At 42.8% G+C, this 25,961-nt stretch overlaps 1 protein-coding gene across 2 annotated transcripts in view; it reads left to right on the forward strand.

The window, feature by feature from the left end:
* Window positions 1-22,437, forward strand: part of PAWR (pro-apoptotic WT1 regulator) — an 87,112-nt gene extending 64,675 nt beyond the window's left edge. For both annotated transcript variants that reach the window (XM_048500589.1, XM_048500588.1), the window contains exons 5-7: window positions 11,903-12,044; window positions 13,214-13,318; window positions 18,263-22,437. In XM_048500589.1, coding sequence (XP_048356546.1) covers window positions 11,903-12,044; window positions 13,214-13,318; window positions 18,263-18,349 — 334 coding nt within the window. In that variant the 3' untranslated portion in view covers window positions 18,350-22,437. The remainder of the gene's footprint in view (window positions 1-11,902; window positions 12,045-13,213; window positions 13,319-18,262) is intronic.
* Window positions 22,438-25,961: the final 3,524 nt, after the last annotated feature.

Below are 25,961 nucleotides of genomic sequence, written 5' to 3' on the forward strand. Positions count from 1 at the left end.
ATCACATTTACAGTTCCTATGGTTCTATTGTTGCCCTGGCAGGCTGTGCATTAGAGCGGGGTCTGAAGTCAATTGTCTTTTCATTCCTCACACACAAGCAATCTTTTGATGTAAAAATCACACCCTGTCCAGTAAGCGGAGAAATGCCTTGCCATTGTTGCATTTGAACCTAAGGCTAATATTACTGCAACAAAGGTCTACTCAGAATGCTCTGCAGATCTAATCAATACAGCTTACTCCCAGGAAATGACAAAAAATCATAAAAATACAAGTGAAAATAACAGCTTTAAAACAATGGCATCTAGTTGTCTGTCAGCCCCCAGTATGGAGACATCTAGATTGTATTTTAGAAAGTATAAAGGGGATAACAACAAACCGAGCCTAGTTAAAACAAAAAGTAGGAGGCTAATGGAAGGGACTGGAAGAAAGAAGCAAACAAGGAGGTGGTATAGGACTTCCAGACCAGTAAATAGATTACCACAGATGTAGAACCATTACTGTCCTCAGTCATTAGCCTGATGGAGCATCTCTGTCTTATAGGTTCTCTGGAATGGGGAAAGGTCCCCCGGGACCCACATCTCCTTAGACAGAGAGTTCCACAATGAACAGAGAGTTTTATCAGGCAGGATCCATGGCCACTTAAGGTAGGCTTTTAATGCCTTGGGGCATTCCAGTAGCTGCGCCACTTCCACGTGGGAGCATCCAAGGGATTGATTTTCCAGTTTCAAAACCCCTGATATTTGGAGGTCTCCTTCTTTGGAGGTTTTTAAACAGAGGCTGGATGAGCATATGTTGAGAGTTCTTTGATTGTGTGTTCCTACTTTGCAGGGGGTTGGACTTTATGGCCCTTGGGATCTCTTCCAACTGTATGATTCTATGATAGAGGACCTTTTGGGGTGAGCAAATGCAGGGATCCCTGTGAAGGGTGGTCTTAAAGGCAGGCATCTTCTTCAGGCCAGTAGACCTCCATGAGGAGTTTGCCTCTGCTGCTTAATTCTGTCTCTTAAAATACTTCTACAAATTAAGAATATTCCTCCTATTCCAAACCACCATGGATTTAGGGAAAAGCCTTGGGAATTTCATTTGCTATTCAAACCAAGATTGACATATCTCTGCATTCTTTCTGCATCTTGGGTGAACCCCTTTTGTTTTTTGAAGGGCAAGGAGTTTTATAGAAAATGAGACTGGGGAAAAGTGTGTCTCAACTGTGTATAGCCCTTACCCTATCGGATCTTAGAATCTAAGCAGGGTCAGCTCTGGTTGGTGCCTGGATGAGAGGCCACAAGGAAGTCCTGTGCTATGCAGAGACAGGCAATGGCAAACCACCTCTGTTCTTCTCTTTAAAACCCTATTGGGTCACCATAAATCAGCTGCAACTTGATGGCACTTTCCCAAAGCCTAGAATATCTCTTGAGAGGACTGCTAAAGATGTCTACTAGGATTCAAAAAAGAAGATAAATACACTTTGATGTAATTATTTGTGGTCTGCATTTTTTAGTGACTGGGTAGATAACAGGATTGTTTTAATCTGCTGCCAAAAACCATTGTTTTTATTTTATCAGCCATGACAACAGACTTCTGCAGGATGAATCTTCATGTGTGTTACTAGTTTAATTAGTTACTGAAAGTTGCAGATGTTATGACAATATTCTTTCTTTCAGCCTCTGGAGAGTTTAAAATGAAATTACTCTCATCCCCAATATCATGATTGTAGTATATAAGGAATCAGAAAGGAAACTTGAAAAAGACCTGCCCTTCTGGGTTTTCATGATTTAATGCCTGTAGGTGGGAAGGAGAAGCTGGACTGGTATTTGAAAATCATGCTTGTATGTTTGGTTGTTCTACAAGGGGGTGGTAAAAGAAGCAGAGAACAGAATGGATGCATGTCCCTGCATTGCTTGCTGTTGGTACTGCCTCTTCCCACTTACTTCTTCCTAGTCACAAAAAAGAAGAAAATCTTTCCAGGCCCTTGCAGCTCAGCTGTTTGTTTCCCAACAGCTGAGCCACAACTCCCGCCTGAGCTGTGCTACAGTTGGCTTTAAAAAACCCTGTAAAATGGAGGAAGAATGTCGGAGCTTCACACTGCCATTTTGAAGCCAATGCTAAGCACCACTTCAGCACAGTTTTCCTATAAAATTGAAACAAAGGAGGATTTTTTTAATTTGCTCCATCTTTAAAGAGAAAGCCTCTATCTGAGTCTCTATCTGTACCCATCCCTCGCAGGGTGTTTGTTGTAGAGCAGCAGTGGCATAGTGGTTAAGAGCAGGTGCACTCTAATCTGGAGAACCGGGTTTGATTCCCTGCTTTGCCACTTGAGCTGTGGAGGCTTATCTGGGGAACTAGATTAGCCTGTGCACTCCAACACACGCCAGCTGGGTGACTTTGGGCGAGTCACAACTCTTCGGAGCTCTCCCAACCCCATCCAGCTCACAGGGTGGTTTTTTTTTTGGGGGGGGAGGGCATGGAGATTGTAAACCCTTTTGAGTCCCCTTACAGGAGACAAAGGGGGGTATAAATCCAAACTCCTCTTCTTCCAATCAGTCAGCGCTCAAGAAAGCAACCCTGACATTCTCTTGGCATCTAACAAACCATTAAGACTCTTCACCCTTTTTTCAAAACTCTGGAAACCCTAACCCCCAACCTCCCCCAAGCGGCAAACACACCTCTGCCCCCTCCCACTCTTCCCCAAGTGGCAAATGCACTTCTGTCTCCTTCCACCCTCCCCCAAGTGACAAACACCCCCTGCCCCCTCCTACCCCAACAATCTACATTTCATCCTCCCCCACACCTAGCCGCACTTTTCAACCCTCCCCCATGTCAAAACTCACTTTTCCGCCCTTCCCTATCCCTAGTTACACTTTTCAATCCCTCACCCCAACACTCATCTTGCCACCCCCAAGTCACTTCTCCCCACCCTCCCCCTATTTCCACCTTCCTACCTACCCAAGCCACACCTCTACCACCCCCGAGCCACAGAACGAGACTCAGGTAAGTGGTGTGCCTCAAGGAAGGATGGAGTGGGGGCAGCTACAACCCCAGTGAAGCCCATTGCAGGGAGATATGCTTTTCTTCGACCCTTTGCTAGGGCCCATTGCATCTTCCCCGCAATGGGCTTTGCTGCTAGTTTTAAATAATATGTGTGTGATTCAGTTGAGTCAGTGTAGAAAGCTTAGCCAGTGTTGAAAACTTACCCTTGAGTTCTGTGCCCAAGTACCTGTGCAAAAATATCTTAAGACAAAAATGTTTTTATTTTCACACAATTAATTTTAAAACCAGTCAAACTTCTCTCTCCTCTCTTTATAACCCCAAATTCAGCTATGTATGTCAAGATATTTATATTCCATCTTTCTGTGAAATAGTATTTACTGGATTTGCTTTCCATCCCGTCAAGATTTTATTCAAGGACAAAAGCTGATAGAAATAAGCCTGGAATGTTTCTCTGCAACCAAAGGGTTAGCATGTGAAGTGAAAAGGCAAAATATATTTTCTTAGAGCGTTTATCAGTTGACTGGGTCTTTGCTGCAGTATGAATTGAGCAGGTTTTAGGGAGTTAAAATATAAACTTGGTATGTTGCAACATGCATATCCTAGTTTTAAATAGATTTCTTTTTTAAAAAAAAAGGTAAGTCATGATAGATTAAGCAGTGCCAAATATGGTAATAGTATTAGGCTAAATCTTTCTTACAATTGTGTTGTCATGCTCTGAGAGGTCTGAAGTCGGGTGCATCGGGGGGAATGCTGAAATTTTGTTGTGCATGCACAATGACAATAAAAGCTTATTATTATTGTGTTGTTGTTGTTGTAGCCTAATGTAATTTACTTTAAATGAACCAATTTTATGCCAATTTTATGTATTGTCTCATTTAAAATTTACTGTTTAATATCCACATAAGGGCTTTCAGGTGGTAATGTTAAGATATTTTCTTTCAATAAAATTAAATATAATTCAGTTTTAGGTCCAAACATAGGTTGTAAAAAAATCAGCCTATAATACTATGGCTGGCTTATCTTATCTTATTATTTTTGAGAATTCCAGTTGTAATATTTTTTACAAGGTTATTAATCTGAGAGTCTTCTTTGAAATGGCTCTGGAAGCAGACCTGAAACTGGAGGAGCGTACTTCTGATTTCCTAATTCTAATTTGAAAACATCTTAAGTGTTTTGGATATGTGGAACCTGATTAAGCCTGATTTTAGTGTGTACAGCCTTAGCTTTATTTTATCTGTTTTTAACCTGTCTCTCCAAAATCTCATTTAACATCACTTAGAAACAAAACTGAAAGTAGTAAATGACACAAATTTAACAACAACAAAAATCAAAGAGTTTGAACATCAAAAAGCTTCCAGCAGTGAAATTCTCCATTGAGCAAGATGACATCTGGGTATTTGTCAGCTACCATTCAGGAAGGCAGGGGTTAAAGAAAAAACTTCCCAGGCTCCTCTCTGTGCTGTGGCTCCGCCCCTTCTCCTGGGCTCCAGTTTGTTCCCTGCCTTAGGAAGAGCAGGCATGGTGGCTCTCGGAGCCACCATTATCTAATTTTTTTACTGGAGAAAAGTTTTTCTTGGACTACTTTCTACTGTTTGGGAGAGAGATTAGCCTTCCTTTAAGCGGCTGAGTGCTCCCTTCGCGACCGCGCTGATCGGCTGACTGCCTTACAGCAGAAGCGGCAAAGCGATCGATCCCTCTACCTCCCTCTTCTCCTCTCTGCAATGCCTCAGGGGGAAACCCTTTTGTCCTCCGAAGAGGACAGTGAAGGCAGCCAAAGGTCCCAGGAGGGCTTTGGCAAAGCAGGCAAAGCGAGTTCTCAGCATCCCCGGCTGGGGTAACGTGAACTCAGCGCCATTCTAACGGCCAGGCATCTTCGGGCCTAAAAGAAAAGGCGCATAAAATGGCAGATGGCTGCAATGCCACGCTCTGCACAAGTCCAACGTACCTTGGTTTCCCAGGTCAGGACTTCAACATGCTCAATATAGAGCAAAATGAGAAGGGAGGAGAGACGGTGGAAGTTCCCACTATACAGGAGGAGAGTGGTAAGATCTCCTTAGGAGTTTAAATTTTTTTGCCTTTATTAAAGGAGCCTTCCAATAGGAGAAGGCAGTGATGAGAGAGGAGATGTTAACTCTTTATAAATCACAGATGGAGCTCTGTCCCCCCAGTCCTTCTCTCAGCTCCATTACCTCCATTTCCAAGCATTCTAACAGAGAAAATAAAAGGGCTGGTTCTGTTTAGCAAACTAAAGCTGCCCAAAACCAAAACCGAAACTAATCCCAGAGCCCACTGAGAACTCCTCATGTTCTGAGACTCAGAGTAAGGAGGAGGGGGAGATACTCTCTGATCAGGAGAATATAGAGGAGATGCAGGTTACTGAACAATCTTCTCACCTGTTTAAAGTGGAAGATTATCTAAATCTGTTGCTGCCTTGCATCTCGGAGAAGCCAAAAGCAGTGAAGGGTCTCCTAAACGTAAATCCACTTCTCTGCATGAGGGTGTGGTGAATTCTTTCCACTTCATCCTGACTCTAAAGGATTTTTTCCCTTCCCAGAATAATTTGAAACTCAGGTCACTAATCAATGGGACAAACTGCGGCCAATAAAAGGTGCCCCGATTTTTACGTAAATTGTATGACTTAACTGCTTATGCTAATAACATATTTCAAGTTCCCATTATAGATGGCCCAGTGGCAGCTCTACAGTCTTCAGGCCTGGTGTCTAAGGATGGCAGAGGCCAAATCAAAGACATGCAGGACAGAAGATCTGATCAGTTCTGCAAAAGAGCGCACGAAGCAGCGGCTATGGCCATTAGAGCCTCGGCTACAGCTTCCATGATCTCTAGAGCCTTGATTGTATGGGCCAGAAAAGTGTTGGAATTACTACAGCCCACAAATCCCACAGAGAAGGGGTGAACAGAATGCTTAGGCAGCTAGTTTTGCAGCTGACGCCACCTTGATTCAGTCACTTTTCGGCCCGTTCCTTGGTTTCCTCAGTGGCTACACGTCACTTACTCTGGTTGAGAGCTTGGCAGACTGACTGGCGGTCCAAGGCCATGGTTTCTGAAGGTGCCCTCCATGGACAGAAGATAATTGGTGAGGAACTTAACGAGTTCCTGGTCGATCCTAAAGAGAAACCAAAGCATCTTCCAAAACCACATCGTGGGTTTGACAAAAAAGTCATCCTCCCACTCCTTTTTTCGCCCCCAACAGAGCGACAGTCAGTTTAAAAGAGACATTTTTCGTCGCCCTCACTGGAACCAGGGAAGGCCACCTCCTGCAAAAGACCGATACCAACAAGACAATCGTCAATCCAAGGCATGATGCCAACTGCAATGCAGACTTCAAATTCCACCAGATTTGGCAAGCCTCGCACGCAGATGCCTGGTCCCTGGAAATAGTAACATCAGGGTATGTAATAGAGTCCCTCTCCTTACCCCCAAGTCGATTTATGATGTCTCCATTGTCCAAAGTTCTGGAAAAGAGATCAAGGAAATTAGAAGCCATCTCACATCTATTAAAAATAGAGGCTGTGGAGCCAGTCCCACAGGAGCAGAGAGAACGGGGCGTCTATTCCATTCTGTTTACGGTACCTGAGAAAAATGGGGAGTGGCATCCGATTCTGGATTTGAAGTATGTCAACTGTTTCGTAAGGCTGAAACACTTCAGAATAGAAACCCTGAGGTCCATCGCAGACTCTCTCCAGCCAGACAAATTCCTCTGGCCTCTGCACCGCTCCTCGAGTTTTCTCCAAACTCCTCATTAATCTGATAATGTTACTCAGGGAAAGAGACATCAGAATACACAGGCACTACAACACACTCAGGAGACCATCCAGGTCCCGTAGAGTCATGGCTTTCTTGTCTACCGAACCAAGAGTTCACTAAATCCTTCACGGAGATTGGAACATTTAGGTTTCATCATGGACACCACCTCCTGCAAAATTCTGGTCCCTCCGGAAAAACAACGAATGTTGAAGGCCAAAATAACTCAGATCCTGCACAAGAACAGATGTTCTCTATTTACACTCGCAAGCCTGATGGGTCTAATGGTGGCACTCTCAGAGGCCATACAGTGGGGAAGATTCAGATCCAGACCGCTCCAGAGGTTTCTTCGCCAATTTCAGGATCTCATTGCCCACAAACCCCACATAAAGGTGGTGATTCCGAGTTCTGTCAAAGTCAGCCTGTTATGGTGGATCAGGTTAACCTATTTAAACTTAGGACGGGTTTTTCTGGATTGCAGCCACCAAACAGAGGTCCTCGGACACCAGTCTACTGGGCTGGGAAGCAACACTCGAGGGAATTCCAATCCAAGGGACATGAATGTGTTAAGGACATTTGGACACTGAGACGTTTTCAACATCTTTTAATAGGATCCCATGTTCTAATCCGGACAGACAACACGACAGCCAAGTTTTACCTGAACAGACAAGGGGGTCCAGGTCCGCAGATTTACAGAAGGAAGCCCTTTTAATCTTTCAGTGGGCTGAGACTCATGTGCTTTCCATCAGAGCCGAACATATTCAGGGAAACTTGAACGTTCAGGCAGATTGGTTGAGCAGACAGAGCATCCATCCAGGGGAGTGGCGACTGAAAGAGGAGATTTTTCAAATGATACCCCGAACTCTGGGAACATCAGTCTTGGATCTCTTTGCCTCCAATCTGAACAAAACTTCCCAGATTCATGTCTCGATTCCATCACCCGGAGGCAGAGAATATGGATGCCTTGTCCTCCAGCTGGCCTCACAGAATTCTGTACGCCTTTTCCTCCTTTTCCCATGATTCCCAGACTACTTTGAAAGATCAAAGGAGGAGAGAGCAGATGTTATCTTGGTAGCCCCGTGGTGGCTCAGACGACCTTGGCTTACCAACATCTTACAGGTGTTGGCACCCAAACCTCTGAGACTCCCATCGCACAGAGATCTCCTACAACAGGGACCCATTTTCCACCCGGAACCAGAGCGGCTCACCTTGACCACCTGGAGGCAATTAGAGTCTCAGGGGTATCCCAAAACTGTACTTAACACCATACTGGCTTCCAGGAAACCTTCCACCAAAAGAATTTACGATTCAACCTGGAAGGTGTTTGTTAGGTGATGTTGGAGGAAGAGAGTGACACCTACAGAACCTAAACTCCGGGATGTTTTAGGTTTTTTGCAGGACGGTATAGAATCAGGTCTTAGAGCTAATACTCTCATGAATGGCAGCCCTTACGTCTGTAATACCCTAGGACTGGAAGGATACATTCCCACTTCACATCCACACATAGTTAGATACTTTAGGGGTGCTGCCCTGAAAGATAGACCAGTTAATCATCACTTCCCCAAATGGAGGCTGCATACGGGGTTACATGCCCTGACCAGAAAACCATTTGAATCCATAATGGAAATTTCTCTTAAGCATCTTCATATGAAGACCATTTTCTGGCAGAAAGGGTTTCGGAGCTAGCTGTCCTTTCGATGAACCTCCATTGTGTGTCTTTCATAAGGACAAGGTGGTATTGACCCTACCTTTATTCCTAGGGTCAATTCTACCTTCCATAGGAAACAGAAAATTTGTCTGCCCACTTTTTTTTTTTGTCCTAATACCAAACACCCCAAGGAGGTGTACTGACATACATTAGATGTGAGGAGAACCCCTTCTTAATTAGAACTCAGGAATTCAGGCGATCAGATTCCATGTTCATATTCATTTCCAACCATAACAGGGGTCAGAAACTATCATCCCCTTCCATCAGTAAGTGTTTGAGGGAATGTATTAGTGAGGCTTATAGGGTACAAAAGCTGTCGGTCCCAGTAGGGATCATGGCACACTCTGTCTGCAATGCTTCCGCTAAGGCGGCCTTTAAGAATAATGTACCTGTGGCTGAAACTTGCAGAGCCCTAACATGGTCCTCCTTATCCACCTTTGTCAGGCACCATAGGCTGAATGTCTTCAGTGCTGCCGATGCAGATTATGGACGCAGAGTCCTTCAACATGTCATTGGAGAGGATTTCGACCCCACCCTTTAACCGAGTCTGTCACTGCTAGGGGAGTTCACCCAGATGTCATCTTGCTCAATGGAGAAATAACATTGGTCTTACCCGTGAAGGGGAATTCTCCATTGAGCAATTGATGACATCTGCCCTCCCATTGGTCGTTATCCTGCTCCAAGATTAATTAGAAATTTTTCTCCTTTCTTATATATATAGTTATAAGTATAAACAGTTTGTTGTTCTGGTTAACGGCCCAGGAGGTCCTCTTTGTGTTGGACATATTGTTGCAGGAGCCCCTTGTTCCCTTAGCACCCAACAAGACTTCCTTTAACTGGTTACTACGGCTTTTTGCTCTTGTATTGGGTGCGAGTTTGAACGTTGTAATGTCAAGTTTTACAGAATTTTTCAGCTGGATACTGCTGTGGAGCCCTGGAATAGGAGAAGGGGCGGAGCCACAGCACAGAGAGGAGCCTGGGAAGTTTTTTCTTTAACCCCTGCCTTCCTGAATGGTAGCTGACAAATACCCAGATGTCATCAATTGCTCAATGGAGAATTCCCCTTCTCGGGTAAGACCAATGTTATTTCTCAGCAATCAAAGTATCTGAATGATAAAACAATAATCAGTCAAACCAGTAAGGTTAGGGTTGCCAACTCCAAGCTGGGAAATACCTGGAGATTTTGGGGTGGTGTCTGTGGAGTGTAAGGTTTGGGAGGGGAGGGAATCTCAGCTATGTATAATGGCATGTAGTCCATCTTCCAAAGCTTTTATCCAGGGGAACAGGTTTCTATAATCTGGAGATTTGCAATTCCAGAAGATCTACAGGTCCAACCTGAAGGTTGGCAACCCTAGTTTTGGTTGAGCTATTCTTTATTTAAAGATAGAATTATCAAAATCTTGTTTGAAAGGACCCCAAGTGGGAACATTTTATAAGGTTTATAGATGCATGCATGATGCGAAGTAGATCAAGAGAGATTTCTGTGGGGAATATTGGTATAACTTGAAGCATTTTTATCTGGCAGAATATCAACTATTACGAAACTGATACTATTTTGTAATATTCTTTTTTATGCTGCTTAACAAAAACAAACCCTAACTGGTATCTTTGTTTGAAGGAATTTTTAAATTTTTGTATTCTAAAAAAGGTTTAGCTGAACAGATTTAGTAGAAGCATCTGTTGACATTTGCCATTAAGTCTTCTCAGTTGGCCCTGCATGATAAAATGGTTCCAAGCAGGAAAAGTCTCAAGCATAGAATGTATAGAGCAGACTGAGGTTTTGATCCCATTGAGAGCATTCTTGTGATGTGCCTTCCAGAAAGAGTCAGCTTACATTTCGAAGGTGATACCTGCACAGATCTTAATGACTTGGAATATGTACAGGAAAACACTCTCATCTGAAGTTTCACAATTTACATTTGAATTTAGTCTGGGTAATTATGGCAGAAAGGGTCTTATAATATAGCTTGGTTTAGAAAAAATATTTTTTCAAAAAAATAAAATGTTTGATGGCATTGTAGAAGTTTTCATATAACAGTATTTGCAGTTATGGAATTTACTTATACAGAAACCTGAAGGTAATTTAATTTAAGAGCTTATCTATGACAGAGCAAATAATTCAAAGTTGTATCTTATATTCTAATATCTTTGAATATTTTAAGTCTGGTGCTGTGAATTGGCAAGACACAGTACACCAATCTAAAAATACATTGGGAGGGTTTTAAAAACTCCAAAAATGATAAAAGGAACACCTGTATGTTTAAGCAGCAGATTTCCCTCAGTGGCTGTTGCTAGGCAGCAAGAAGAAGAAGAAGAAGAAGAGGAGGAGGAGGAGGAGTTTGGATTTATATCCCCCCTTTCTCTCCTACAGGAGACTCAAAGGGGCTTACAATCTCCTTGCCCTTCCCTCACAACAAACACCCTGTTAAGTAGGTGGGGCTGAGAGAGTTCCGAGAAGCTGTGACTAGCCCAAGGTCACCCAGCTGGTGTGTGTGGGAATGCACAGGCTAATCTGAATTCCCCAGATAAGCCTCCACAACTCAAGCGGCAGAGCTGGGAATCAAACCCGGTTCCTCCAGATCAGAGTGCACCTGCTCTTAGCCACTACGCCACTGCTGCTCCTAGCATTTCAGGCTTCATTTTCTGTGAGTAAAAGGCGGGGGTGGGGGGGGCAAGGCCCTTTCTGGGTCTCTCTTGGCCTTTGAAGGAGACTGATTGGGGACAGACCTGACTGGTGTTGCCAGCTCCAGTTGGGAAATTGCTAGAAACTTTGTGGCAAAATCTGAGAAGGACAGGGTTTGAGGAGGGAAGAGGCCTTAGAATCCACCATCCAGAGTAACCATTTTCTCCAAGGGGACATATTACTGACATTTGGAGTTCAATTGTAATTTTGGGAGTGCTCCAGGACCCACTTGGAGGTAGGCAAACCTAGTTCTGGTTGCAACTTCTGGGTTACTTGATACCACCTGGCTTTCTTGACTCAACTAGGCCTGCCTACTTGGTACTGTTCAACCGCAGACACCCTCTGAAAGTCAGTGTGGTATAGTGGTTAGAACTTCAGAGCAGAGTTGGAAGACCCAGATTCAAATCCCCATCTTGCTGTGAACACTTACTGGATTATTTTGAACCAGTCATATACTTTCAGCCTAACCTACCTCATAGTTTTTTCCCCTGTGGCTTCAAAACTTATGGAAATTTTACACCTCTGTACTGCTGCTCTATCTCTTTCGTATGTCTTAAGTTATAAAAACATTAAATCTATGAATTTTGCAATATAAATGACTTTTAAATTTTACAGCACATGTCTGTCTCTCTAAATGAATTCATCAGCATTTATATAAAAAGTTTAGCGTAAATATAGAATACTAAAATAATGAGAGATGTAAAAAATTATTTGAATTTTTTTAACATTCGAAATAAATAACAAGTTGTATTTTTACACAGCACAACAGATGACGATGTTTCTAGTAGATACTCACGAGCAGCAGACAGGACAGGATATAACAGATACAACAGGGAAGCAAATTCTTCTGGGAATATCATACCAAACAGTTCTTTGGAAAAGAAAATTGAAGAACTTGAAAAGGTAACTATCACAATATAGGTTTTAAAACTGATTTATAGTATGCTTGTGAAATAAAGGTTTTCTAAGGACAATCAAATCTATTTTTAAAACGATATCTAAAAGATCTAAATAAAATTATAACTTCACCTGCCATATGTCAATCCAGATTCAGGATCCATGTCAGTCCAGATTGTCAGGCAGGGTGCTGCAGGGTGCAGTGTAGGGTGTTGCAGGGTTGAGCACTGAAATTGCCTTGGTCGTCCTGATGGATAACCTTGTCAGGGAGAGAAACAGGGGTCATTTAACCCTGTTGATTCTCCTTAACCTTTTTGGAGGCCTTTGATACCTTCAGCCATGGTATCTTGCTGGACCTTCTATGGGGGATGGAAGTGGGAGCCCCTGCTTTACAGTTGTTCTCTCCCTATCTCAGTGGGCTGTTCCAGAGGGTAGTTGTGGGAGATGCAAGCTTGAAACCCTGGGAGCTCTTCTGTGGAGTTCCCCAGGACTCAGTCCTGTCCCCTGCACTAATTAATATCTATATGAGTGCTGCTGGGAAAGGTCATCAGGAGTTCGGCATGGGTTGCCATCAATATGCTGATGACATCCAGCTGTTCCTTACAATTCCATCTTCATCAGGTGAGGCAATACAGGTGCTGAAGCACTGCCTGAAGTCAGTCATAGACTGGCTAGGGGTGAATCTAGTGAAGCTGAATCCTGGCAAGACTAAGGTGCTGTTTCTGCTGGATTCTAAGGTCCAGTCCATAGAGGGTCACCTTCACCTGAACAGGGTGATTTTGTTCCAAAAGGATTGAGTGAGAGATTTAGGGGTCTTCCTGGATATGCAGCTGTCTATGGAAGTGCAGGTGGCAGTTGTGGCTGGGGGGAGGGTTACCAACGTCTCCAGTTGGTTTGCCAGCTCCATTGATTTCCCAGAAGTGGGAAATCTATCGAATAAATAGATCCACATTGACTTTAGGGAAATTAGTTTGTTCCATTGCAAGTTCTGTTTTATATAGATAATGGTAGAAAAGACTTGGTTGTATGACATAATCACATACAAATTGTATTGTATACATGGGCCATCCACTGTATACTTATATCCGAGTAGTACAGTGGGACACTTTGGGGGCATTTTTAGGGTTACAATATAATTCTTCTTTTTACTGTATTTTCACTTCGTCTTTTTCCAGGAGCTTACAAAGGAGAGACAAGAAAACCTAAGGCTTGTAAGGATAGCACAAGACAAAGAAGAGTTGATTAGTAAACTGAAGGAAGAAATTGATTTATTAAATAGGGTAAGTATGTGTTCAGTATAGGAAGATGAAGGGACTGTGATCTTATTAAAGTTGTCCTCTCTAAAATTCAAAACCAATCAACAAGTGAATGCTGTGTCTTTTATTTTTAATTATAAATGATTTTGGTGAGTTATTTGGAAATCGTTCTGATTAAAAATTGTCCTATGTTTAGGGTTGAGGGACTATTAAAATCAATTATTACAAAATTTATTTTATAATGTTTACATAAATAAATATAAATATTTACATAAATAAATATAAATAAAATATAAGATTTTACAAAATCTTCATAAGTGTTTATAAACCATTAACAAAAATAACATAGCTAACCAGTTGACTCATACAAATTATTTTTTTCCTTTACACTGCTAATGATATGTTAGCTTTATTGAGCTTTAAGGTGTGGGTTGTCTTCAAGACAATCACAATGACAAATGGAGCCTTTTTCTTACTGTGTTGTATTTAATCAGTTGGAAATCACTAACAGCCCCATCCAAAGGTGTGGGAGAGGGGGCACACGCAAATCATTCTGCTGAAGCAGCACATGCCTGCACCAGGAAATTAACTTAACCAGGATCCTTAGCCCGATGGAAGGGCAGAAACATTGGCAGAGAGCCATCGCTGCACCTTGCAGCACCCAACACCTAGCCAGCACTCCCACAACACTGCATTGGCACAGTGGGGGGTGTTGACATCTGTTGACTTCTATCCCGGGGTGGCATAAGTCCATTGACCCAATAGAGGGCTCTCCAGCGGTGGTGGCGGAAGTGCTCTTTGCCTCTCCATGCTACCAGAAAGCTCCCGGGGCTCTGGATGGGGCTGCCTGCTGTATAACTGTTGCTGGGAACCTGCAAGATCGCACCAAATTTAAAACAATCAACATTAATTATTTAATTAGAAGTAAGTGAACTGCATACAAATCTTTTATTGACCATAGTTTTACTCAGGGATAATATCTCCTATCCTGTGGCAAAATTCTGTTCATTTGCATATTAAAAAGTCTCATGATGAACAAGAGGGCAAGTGGGTGCTGTGTGGTTTCCGGGCTGTATGGCCGTGTTCTAGCAGCATTCTCTCAGCATTAGGAGAGAATGCTGCTAGAACATGGCCATACAACCCGGAAACCACACAGCACCCAAGTGATTCTGGCCGTGAAAGCCTTCGACAATACAAGAGGGCAAGTGTCTTATCATAAAGAATCATATTTATTGTATTACGGGTGTTTCCACATTTTGTAAACTTTGAATTTAATTTGATGAATATTTTGACTCTATGTAGTGGCTATGTGCTTTCCATCTTTATGTATTATATTTATACTGCTGGTCTAAGACCATACTCATTCAATTTGATTTGATTTTGCTTAGAAGTATGATTTGAAAGAGAATATTAAACAATTTAATGGGAAACTAATCCTATATAGCTTCCTTTTGTTTTGCTGTAGCATTTAAAGTTCAGGCAGCTGTTGTGGTTGGACAATGTCCAAGTAGCTCATACTTCTTGTCCCCCTGGAATGCATAAACATTCCACAGTCTTTTTTATATTTTTGAGTAAATTTCAAGTATTTTGTCCATATGACCTAAAGCTACTGTGAGCTGTATCTGTGTTCCCTATCTGGATATTTTATGCTTGGTAAGTTCAGAAGACAAAAGTAAAACAGAACCTATTACATTGAAAAGCTAGTTGGTTTTCTTGTTGTTTCCAATATGTATAGTTTCTGAACTTGATTTCCCAAGTTTTTACCAGATGTCAGAAGATGGTAGATGCTGATTTCTGAAGCTTTTATCCTATGCTGACTGTTGTGGATTTTCTGGGTTGTGAGGCTGTGGTCTGGTAATTTTAACTCCTAACATTACACTCACATCTGTGGTTGGCATCTTCAGAGGATATCACAGTGACATGAGTCTGAAAATGCCAGGCATAGATACAGGCAAAATGTTGGGAGCTAAAACTACCAGACCATGGCCACACAACCAGGAAACTGACAACAGCCAGATAATTCTGGCCGTGAAAGCCATAGACAGTACACTTTTATCCTATGTTCCTTGTGAATACAATGTTCATATTATTTGAGACATTTATATTGTTTATTACATTCATATTATAACAAAGACATCTCCAGATTTATGTGCAGGGTTCTCTCACATGTGCACAAATGGCTCCTTTTGTATTTCAAGCACTGGCCATAATGTAACACTTGAAGTAACACTTAAGTTTTTAAACTCAATCTTCAGGGTTGGGCAGGGGCGACATGGCGACATAGGGGGAGGTCAGATGACCCCTGGGCACAAGCCATTTTGTCACATGGTGAGGTGCAAAATCGCTCCCACATCCCTCCTTCCCCCCATCCATATACCCTCCCAACCACCTCCCAACTTCCCCCCATCCATATACTCTCCCAATTCATCAAATTAAATTCAAAGTTTACAAAATGTGGAAACTCAAGCTGGGCCACAGAGGGTTGGAAACACCCACCCCACCCTTCCTTCTCCCACCCCCAAGCTCTCTGTGCTGCAGAAGACCTGGAGAACTCAAGCTGGGCTGCGGAGAGCCCAGTAAGAGCTTCCCTGCCCCGCTCCCCTTCAAGCTCGCTGGGCTACCGAGAGCCCAGTAAGAGCTTCCCTGCTCTACGGCCCAGGGAGCTTGAAGGAGGGTGTGGTGAGAAAGCTCTCACTGTGTTGTCCATGGCCTGGCTTGAGTTGGGATGGGGGGCATGATCTCCGGGCCTTCTGCAACCCAGGGAGCTTGAAGTGGGTGGGGAGCAACTCTCACCAGGCTCAGCGAGAGCTTCCCCACCTCCTTTCGCCCCAAAGCTCACCAGGCGGGCAAGAGCTTCCCTGCTTTACAGCCCAGGGAGCTTTGGGTGAGCAGAGGTGGGAAAGCTCTCGCCAACCCTAGCAAGAACTGCCCCCACCAGAGGCGTACCTTGGCAAACTGGAGCCCTGGGAAAAACCTGAGTTTGATGCCACCCTCCCCCACCGTGACCAAACAATGATTTTTTCCACCAGGTCGTTTCAAAGTCACCATAACTTTATGGAACATCCCTCAACTCACAAATCTGAATACAGCAATGGGCCATGCCACACAGCAGAAATAATTTTTGGAAAACATTTTCAGAATGCTTCCAAAATGTTTTATTACTGCTATGAAAACATTTTATGGTGTTGTGTCCAGTCCCCCCAATTGGGGGAAACAGCATCACTTTCAATGTTATTTAAACTGGGGATCCCAGATTCTCCCTTTAAGGTGGATTTAAAAGGAGAATCTGGGCTCCGTAGTTTAAACAAGTGATGCTGGAATTTACCCCCAAACAGCATCATTTTCAATGGTCTTTAAACTAGGAAGCCCAGATTCTCCTTTTAAATCCACCTTAAAAGGAGAATCTGGGGTCCCCAGTTTAAACAACATTGAAAGTGATGCTATTTTGGGGTGGATTCTCCCCCACCCCGAAACAGCATCCCTTTCAATGTTAAAACTGGGGACCTCAGATTCTCCCTTTAAATCCATGCCGAAGGGGTGGATTTAATAACAACAACAACAACCTTTATTAGGCATTGAGAGAATAAAAGAAAGAAAGAAAACAAGCATTGGTAGGAAGGGGGTGGATTTAAAAGAGAATCTGGAGAAATTTAGGGGGTGCCTGTTGTCAGGGGTGCAATTATTAAGATAGCAGCACCAAAATTTCAGAGTATATTTGTGAGACCCTACTGATGATACCAGCTAGGTTTGGTGAAGTGTGGTTCAGGGGGTCCAAAGTTATGGACTCTCAAAGGTGTAGCCCCCATCTCCTATTAGCTTCCATTGGAAACAATGGGGATGGGGCATTCCCTTTGGGAGTCCATAACTGAACTCTCCTCAGGGAGGTAAGGAACCTGCGGCTCTCCAGATGTTCAGGAACTACAATTCCCATCAGCCTCTGTCAGCATGGCCAATTGGCCATGCTGGTAGGGGCTGATGGGAATTGTAGTTCCTGAACATCTGGAGAGCCGCAGGTTCCCTACCCCTGCCCTAAACCAAACCTCACCAAACCCAGGTCATATCATCAAGAGAGTCTCCCAAAAAATTCCTGAAATTTTGGTGCTGCTAGCCTAAAATCTGCGCCCCCTGCAGGCCAACAACTGAAAAAGCACTGAAAATACAAAATCCCCCACAAATGAACCTGCAATTTTGTCGCCCACCACAAGGTGGCGCCCTGTGCAGCTGCCCACTTTGCCCAATGGGAGGCGCGCCTCTGGCCCCCACCAGAGGCCATGCCTGCTTGCAGCTTCCGATGGGGCGGGGGGGTCAGCCCAGCAGGCTCCCAGCCCAAGCCGACTGCTGCTGCCCCCCCACCTCTATTGAAGGCTGTGAGCAGGAAATGTCCAGGAATAACATTTTCAATGCAATGTGCCTTTCTGACATTCCTGTAACACTCATCAGTACCAGTAAAGCTAAATACACTTTTCAGTGCTTCTCCCTGCAGAAAAAGGAAGATTGCTTTTAAGGGCCTCTGGCACAATTCTGTAGGATGGCTTCTGGGGCACCAGCAAGAACTAGTCAAGGTTTTATTATTGGTGGCAGTCCAGCCACAGACCGTAAGAAGTGTGCCCCCAGAGAGATTTCACTACCTCCTTTTGTTGCCATCCTCCACCAACGTTTGAAGACTTTTTTTTGTTTCTTCTGGCATTTCCCCAATGATCTCTTCTTCCTAATCAGTTTTTAAAATGTTTTGTATGTATTTTAACTTTTAAAAATTGTTTTTAAAGTTGTTTGAATAATGCATGTCTGGAAGAAAAATTGATTTTAGTGACTTTATGGTGTTATTGTATCGTATACGTTTTAAATGATTAGCTGCCTCAGCCCTCGTAAGGTGGGATAAATAAATAAATACATGTGTTATAATCAAAGCCTTTAAAAATAAGACACTGATACTGCAAACTAATAGTTTATTATGTTTTCTTCTAAAAGGACCTTGATGATATAGAAGATGAAAATGAGCAATTGAAACAGGAAAATAAGACACTCTTAAAAGTTGTTGGACAGCTGACAAGGTAGAGAAGATGGATCTGCAGAGAGGAACAAAATATGAAAACTACTGATTGAATGTTAAAGATCAAGGCTAGAATATTTCCTGTGTTAAATATGTCAAAGCAATTGTCTTCGTATTTATTGTTGTGGGTGGGGTGGGAAGGATGAATGTTTTACATAATGCTCTTTCTTCCTTAAGTAAAACCGTTTCAATTTCTGTGACTACTCTTAAACTTTTTGTCCTCGATACATAATTCAAATGTTGACATCTCTTAAAACATCAGAATCCTGATATGGATGGGCCATTAAATATACACGTACATGGCCTAACTAACACCCTTTAATAAAAGCTGAGCACCAAGATTGTATTTTGGTCTAAGAAGAGGTTTCATTTTTCTCCTAAATGAAAGGAAGTAATAGGAGTAAACCTTGTTTACACGGATTCAAAATCTATATATATATATAGGGAGATATTTGCTGTTTGTTTAAACAATTGTAAAGTACAGGTGCCTTACTACACTGCTGATGTGAAACTGTTTTGTGTTCAGATGGATTACTTAAATCTATGAAGAAATCTTGTATTTTGTGATTTTTTTACTATATCTGAAATACTGACAATAGTAGATAGTATTTTTTTTCTGTGTAGCTGCTCTTTGACAAGGAAAAACATGTTTTATAAAACTTAAATAAATCACTGATCATTATCAACACTAGTGAAGTAGTTTTTAGGAAAATGCCAATGTTGCATACCACAGTTAATCACAATGCTTACACTTCAATAGTGAAAATGAGTGCTTGTATAAGGGAAAATCCACATAGGGAAGGTCTGTTTGCAGTGAATGAAGACTGTGAGAGTGGCACTTTGTAGTTAGCACCTCACACCTCACACCTGCATCGATACTATTAAAATACAATAAAGGAAGCCTAATGCATTCATTTTTACAGTAGTAAAATCTGATATGATTCACAAAGGATTTTAAAGCTGTGATAAGATTTTAACAAACTTAGTTTACAAGGGGAATGAAGGGTCATGATTTTGAGGCCCTCTAAGAATACTTTAGAGAAACATATATTCCAGAATAGCACTAATATTTGTGTAAAATAATGTTGCATGGTCTGTTTTACACTAATGTCATCTATCTGCATCACTTCTGCATTACAAACAGTGGAATAGTCTGTATAAACTACTGAAGTACATTATTCATTTGGAGTTTAACTAAATTCTGTTCATTTGGAGAACTATCCCAAAGTAATTCCTTTCCTCAAACCCAAGCTTTTTCTGGTCAAAGCCATTTTTCTGTATTTAAGATCACAAAAGTTAAAGACATGCATTGAAGGTTTTACTTAGCATTCTGTGCTGCTAATAGAATCATATATTCATTGTATCTATGTTCACTGCAACATATCTAATTTCAGTTTAGGCACAATTTTTAAAAAGATTTTGCAAAATCCAGTTTTGATTATAAGTAATCAGTGTATTTTATAACTGTGTTATATATGTCATACATCCATTACTCCTTGCCCTTTAGAGCAGACAAGAGTTGTGCAGCATTGACCCACATCCTCAGAGATGATACTCCCAAGGCAAGGCAGGAGGATACACTGGAACTGAATGATGCACCCCATTGTGGAGTAATCTGAAAAGTATTTCTGATATCTTGAAAAGACTATTCTGTTCTTGAGACCAGGTTAAACAAAGAAGAGTGCAGGACAGAAAGAGAATATTAGTTGAACTATCTAGTCATTCACAGGGAGGATGCTCCTCTTATTATTTTGCATGATCAAACAAATAAGTGTATAAAAGCAAAGTACACTTCTAATTTTAATCCAAAATAATAGTGGTTCTCAAAATAATGGTATTAATAGCTAATATAATTATAAATATTATTATAGATTAGATTGGAAATACATTTATAAAATTAATGAAGTTGCATGAAGGACTTTGCCCGATTCTCCAGAAATATTGGAGTATTTGAAATAGATCCTTAGCTCTAGTATACTGCCTATTGTTCAAAGCACAGAACAGTAAAATAAGCCACATAAATTGTTCTGGTGATGATCTGCATGACGACATATGCATAATAGCCTTTCGGAATTTACAATCTCTTCTTAAATTCTTGGTGTGAAGGCAAAATTACTCCTCATCAGTATATTTCCGTGAAAACTTGACAGTCATCTTCTGTCTTGCAGAAGTTCTTGAGGGCAAAAAAAGAAGGTAATGGAAAATGCAGGAAGGTGTTAAATGTGGGAATAAAACAGAGGACCATTTTTTTAACATAAAGAAGCATACCTTAACATTCTGACGTTGTCTTTGTACTATATAAATCATCTGTAAGATTCTGTGATTGTCACGTATTTGTTTAGGAGATAAATAGTGCATCCAAGAAGGGGTACTTGTATTGTCCAAACAACAGTTTACAATTGATGATATATGCAAATATTGAGTAACTGATGTGCAGGTATCCTAGAGGCAGCACTGGATAATTTGTTTATCAATGAGTACCCCATTGGAAATATTGCCAGCACACAATCAAAAGTTGTCTTTAAAACCACGAGAACTTTATTATTTAAAACTTTAAATCATCTTTTATACTGAAAATGGGCAATATGACAAGTCCTGTACTGTACTGTACAAGTGAGCCTTAGCAATCATACATTTTTCAACCATATCCTTACCAAAAAAAAAGCTATAGAAAGAAGACAGTGTGTATTTGAAAAATTGTGATGCTTCATTCTAAAAGCAGAACCACTCATGATACTCCACTGTCTTCCGAGTGTGGGGAAGGAAACTAACTTTTTTTCTTCCACTGAAGCAATACATTCTGAAGAAAATAATATGAAATATTAAATGCTGATGAGCAGTTGGCAGCTCTGACTATTTAAATTGAGAAAATAAAATAAGTTGAAGGCCAACTCTGCTTTTTAAACTGTTTTTATTGTAAGTCACCTGGTGCAAATTGACTAGCTGGCACAATCATTATATAAGAAGACGTTTATATAGGACTCAAGCTTTATTTTAAACTGTATCAAGATGTGTTTGGTTTATTTGGTATCACAGTAGTGTAAAATACCCATAAGAGAAGCAGAGGAAAGAGAGTGGAACAGATTTCTTTGTATTGGTAAAGAAAAGAGACGTATGACATCATACATATAGGGGAAAGGAGGCACATGATCAAGACTTATGTCATCTTACATATAGGGGAAAGGAGGCACATGATCAAAGCATCAAATATTATTTTCAATGAAACTGGTGTAACACATTTTTATGAAAAATGGTGTGGTGTTGTATGGTCTCATATGTTCTCTGTTCATAAAGAACTAACTTCGTTTTATTAGAAGTGTTTGAACTTTCAGCAGTGTTGGTCTGGCAGATGAGAGGTGACTCAGTTCCATTTCCATTAGGCACTGAGACCGTCATCCTATCCCTCTGAAGTCCACTGCCATTTCTTTGTGTGGACAGCATCACTCCCAAAGTGCCTCTAGCAACTGTGTACACTGAGCTTCTAGTCAACTATATAAAAATTCATAGAAACCCATTTGTGAGATCAAATGGTAAGAAATGACATTTCATACCCAACTTCCTGATTTCCTCCAAGGCACCTATCTAGGTGCCAATAACTAATGAATCTTTGCTGTGATGCCGAAGTGTAGTACTTTGCCAGCAGCAACATAGTGCATATAGGAAAACTGAAATTTGCAAATTTCTGTTGACCTTAGCAGGAAAGTTTCCATGTTGATTATTTTCAGCCAATGGGATTTATGTGTGTTTGTATCTCACAGTAGTGTACAGTACAAAGCAATGGAGTATGCAGTAATGAAATTGCAACTAAATACCAAGTCACATGCCTTAGAAAATAATGTGGGAATTTCATATCTCACTGAAACTGTCATCCATTAGTGTTTGTTTTATGTTCTGTTTTTGTAATTTTTTAAATGTTTTCTGCAATATTGTAGCTACTGCACTTTTTAAAGTATATAAGGAGCTCTTTTGTAGGTGCGACCCAGAGTCATAAAACTTGTACAGATAATTAAGAGTTGTTTCTATGAACTAGTAGTTGAACAATCACTGAAAAATAAACACTACGTAGTGATTTTATTTTCTTAGCAATAGCTAATTATTGTTTTGTGTGCTGATTTGCGGAGCTTCCCTTGCCCCAATAATACAATCCAACTTTTTTGTTGGAATAAAATTTGGCCTCAGCCTTCTTATGAAGCAACATGGAAGCTGGGCGAGCACAAGGGGCACATCCTAGCCGCCGGGCAGCCTGCCTGCTGAACCCGGCACCATCCCCAAACCCTATTGGGGAATAGAGACAGAAAGTTACTAGGTGCCACCTGAGCGTATGCCTATTAGATGACACCCCTTCCTGCTGGGGGTAGCGAGCTCTTGCAAAACCTCCGCGGCTCGCATTAGGTAGCACGCCCGACCTCAAGGTCATTATGGAGGCCCCCACCCCAGGGAGGTCTGGCACGCAAGCACGGCCTCCCCCAAAAGGATGTGCTCCTATGCCCATACCCACCACAGAGCTGGCCTTCCAGCTCCCGCCATAGCTTCCTAAGCATTTAGCCATTGCAGCAGTGTATAACGTATTGAATGCAACCAGATGTCCATTCCCCATTTGGACAGGTGCACTCCATCAGGGCGAAAAAATGCCATTTGGTAATGGGAAATGTCATTGTGTGGAAAAACCTCTCCGCCCAATTCCCTTACCACCTGGGCTGCGGCCTTGCAAACCTTCCTCCTGGCTCGATCAACCTTCCCCAGGTTCCCAGCCCCCCGCCATGCCTGCCTCTGTAATAGGCAGGACCAAAAGCATTTTGCTCCTGGCATCTGCCAACGAAGCTCCCTCAGATCTGCCATCATCTGGTAAGACAGCACCACACCCTTCCGCTCCGGGATGTCATTCTCTCCCAGCTGAATTATGATTGCTTGAAGAGAGCCAAACTGGAACACTGCGTTACAAACCGTGAACAGTGAAGAGTCCCTCTTCATGCCCCCACAACCCAGCCAGCGAACTGAGGCGATGTCTCCCAGACTAAGGTCCAATCCCCATCCAGACTTTGCAGCGTACTGCCCGGCCCAGTGCACAATGCTGTGTCCCACAGTCCAGACACTGTTCCGTTGGCCTGGCAAAACTAAAAGGAAAAAATCAAAGAATGAAGTGAGGCTGCACATAAACCCTGTATGCCAGCGAACGGCGTCATCCAATGTCCCGAATCTGGTCAGGGGAGAAACCCTCCTGCGCTGTTGATGTGGCTGCACCTATATGAAAAGAGTGCGGACCAAATTCACCCGGGGCAACCCCAATACACCAACACACTGTTGAAGCACTGCTGCAAATTGGAAGCGTGATAGCGGTGACCCGTCCTGGTGGATCAGGAGATGACCCGGGGTTCCTGGCCGCATAGCCAGGTAAGCTGTAGTCATGGCCACAGGTCATGGGGACCCTGCTGGGGCTGCTGCTAGATAAATTCTGGTCCCCCTATGCAGTTGGTCTGTTTTTGACATGGCCAATCAAATGTACAGGCCACTATCTGTCACTGAAACATCTGACAACTGTACGGCCCAAGATCCTGTGGACTTACAGGAAGGTGCCATCAATTCGCTTCACCTGAAGGCACCAAAAAAGGCCAAAGTGAAAGCTGCTTGGAAAAGCTTACCTTCAAACTGGGACGAACAAATTGAAGTTAATACCATCAGCAAGGACTGTAACATTTCCTTGGTGATGGTCCGATGGCTATCTTCAGGGGGCGGAGCCGAACGGTGCCATCCTGCTATAGCCCTATGAGCTAAAAATGATGTAGTGAGGTCAGTGATCCCAATTGCCCTGCAAAAGAAAGATAGAGCTGCCAAATGAATACACACAGTCCTTGGAGCGAAACCTTGAGCCCTCAAATGGCTAAATATTGCAAAAGTAAACCTTCAGGGATCCTCTGGTCTGCTGCCAGGCCTTACGGTGAGGCAAAGACAAGGAAGGCAGCCACTGCTCCTTGGTATGAGCTGCGGGTGGCTGGAGCTAGGGACTGGAGGACACCGTCTGCAATCATTCGCTGCCAAGGTTCCAGAGCTGTTCCAGGAACGTATCCAGCTCCTGCTTGGTCCCAGGTGCAAGAGAGTGGAAACGGTCCACCTGGTGGCAAGATAAGGTGTCAGCAATGCAGTTGGTGATCCCTGGAAGAAATACTGCCTTTAAAGAAATATTATTAATGATGAAAAGCAGCACCAACTCCCAGACCAATCGCATGATCCGTCCCGAGCAGCCTATTCACAACCCGCACTACTACTGGATTGTTGCACCCAAAAAGGGCCGTGTGGTTTTTGAAAAGGCCCCTCCATATGTGGACAGCAACCACCACCCGGAAAGGCTCTAAAAAGGTCATGTCCCAAATGATGCCCGAAGCAGACCAAGAAGGTGGCTAAACTCCCCAGCACCATCACCATTATGGCTAAACTCCCCAGCACTATCACCATTATGAACTTGCAACCCTTCACTGGGTTGAAGGCGGGGGGGGGGGGTGTTCTGCCATAAAGAAACCCCATTATAGTGATCTAGAAACTGAAGCCACACCTGTAGGTTCTGCTTCAGCCCGGATCTAGCCCTAAGATGATGGGGGCCTGGCAGCCGGCTGTAGAACATGTAGCTGAGCGCAAAATGCCCGCACTGGGGCCACAACCCTGCAGGCAAAATTAAGGTGCTCAAGCAGTGATTGGACTTCACGCAGTGTGCACTTCCTTTTTGGAATGGTGGTTTCCAACAAATCTCAAAGCATTACCGGCTTTTCCTGTGGGAGAGACGAGGTCCCTACCCAGGGAAGCCCTGCCCCCAACACACTGGGATAGGTGCATGAGGGTATTAGAAAGCCCCTGCATAAAATATCAGTTCGCCGGAACCCCATATGATATTTCCTATTGCTGCCAGACTTGTGTGACCTGCAGCCGACCCTGTGAACATCTGCACACTAGCTGGCACAGATGTATATGGCCCTAGCCAACTACCAGCCACAAGAGAGCCCACATACGGTGTTAAAGGAGGTGCTGTGGGTGAGCCAATCTCTGGTGGCGAGTCTCCCCTGGCCCTCCCAATTGGCTTGGGATCAGCTGGCCAGCTGAGGCTGTTGATCCCACCAATTGGGCGTGAGAGGGCTGGCCTACAAGATCTGCCACGGATTGGCAGGTCTGAGAACATGCTGCCCTCCCCTGCTGAGCTGGTGTGGTAATGAGACCTGATCCGGCCCCAGACCTGGCTGGTCTGACCCTCCGTTCAGAGTGGTTACTTGTCATTTTCTTGGGTGTCATGCTCAAGCAATGGCCCAATAATTAAGGAAAAATATACTCAACTAATTAACACTACTAACTACGAACGAACTACTAACCATGAACCAGCTAACTACGAACTAACTACTAACTATGAACGACTACTAGCTATGAATGAATTACTAACTATGATGAACTAACAGCCTATCAATTTGCTCTAATTACTCTTAACAAGTTAATAATAATTTGAGGGGGGTGCAGCGAGGGGGGGTGATTACCCCTAACTACCACTTAAGCATGCCTTTTGCCAGCCTGTAAGTAATGCTGGCTAACCCTGCTGCCCCAACATCTCAGGTTATTAGAAAGGAAAAGGAAAAAGCCAAA

The sequence above is a fragment of the Sphaerodactylus townsendi genome, linkage group LG06 (assembly GCF_021028975.2).
Source record: "Sphaerodactylus townsendi isolate TG3544 linkage group LG06, MPM_Stown_v2.3, whole genome shotgun sequence".
Taxonomy (NCBI): domain Eukaryota; kingdom Metazoa; phylum Chordata; class Lepidosauria; order Squamata; family Sphaerodactylidae; genus Sphaerodactylus; species Sphaerodactylus townsendi.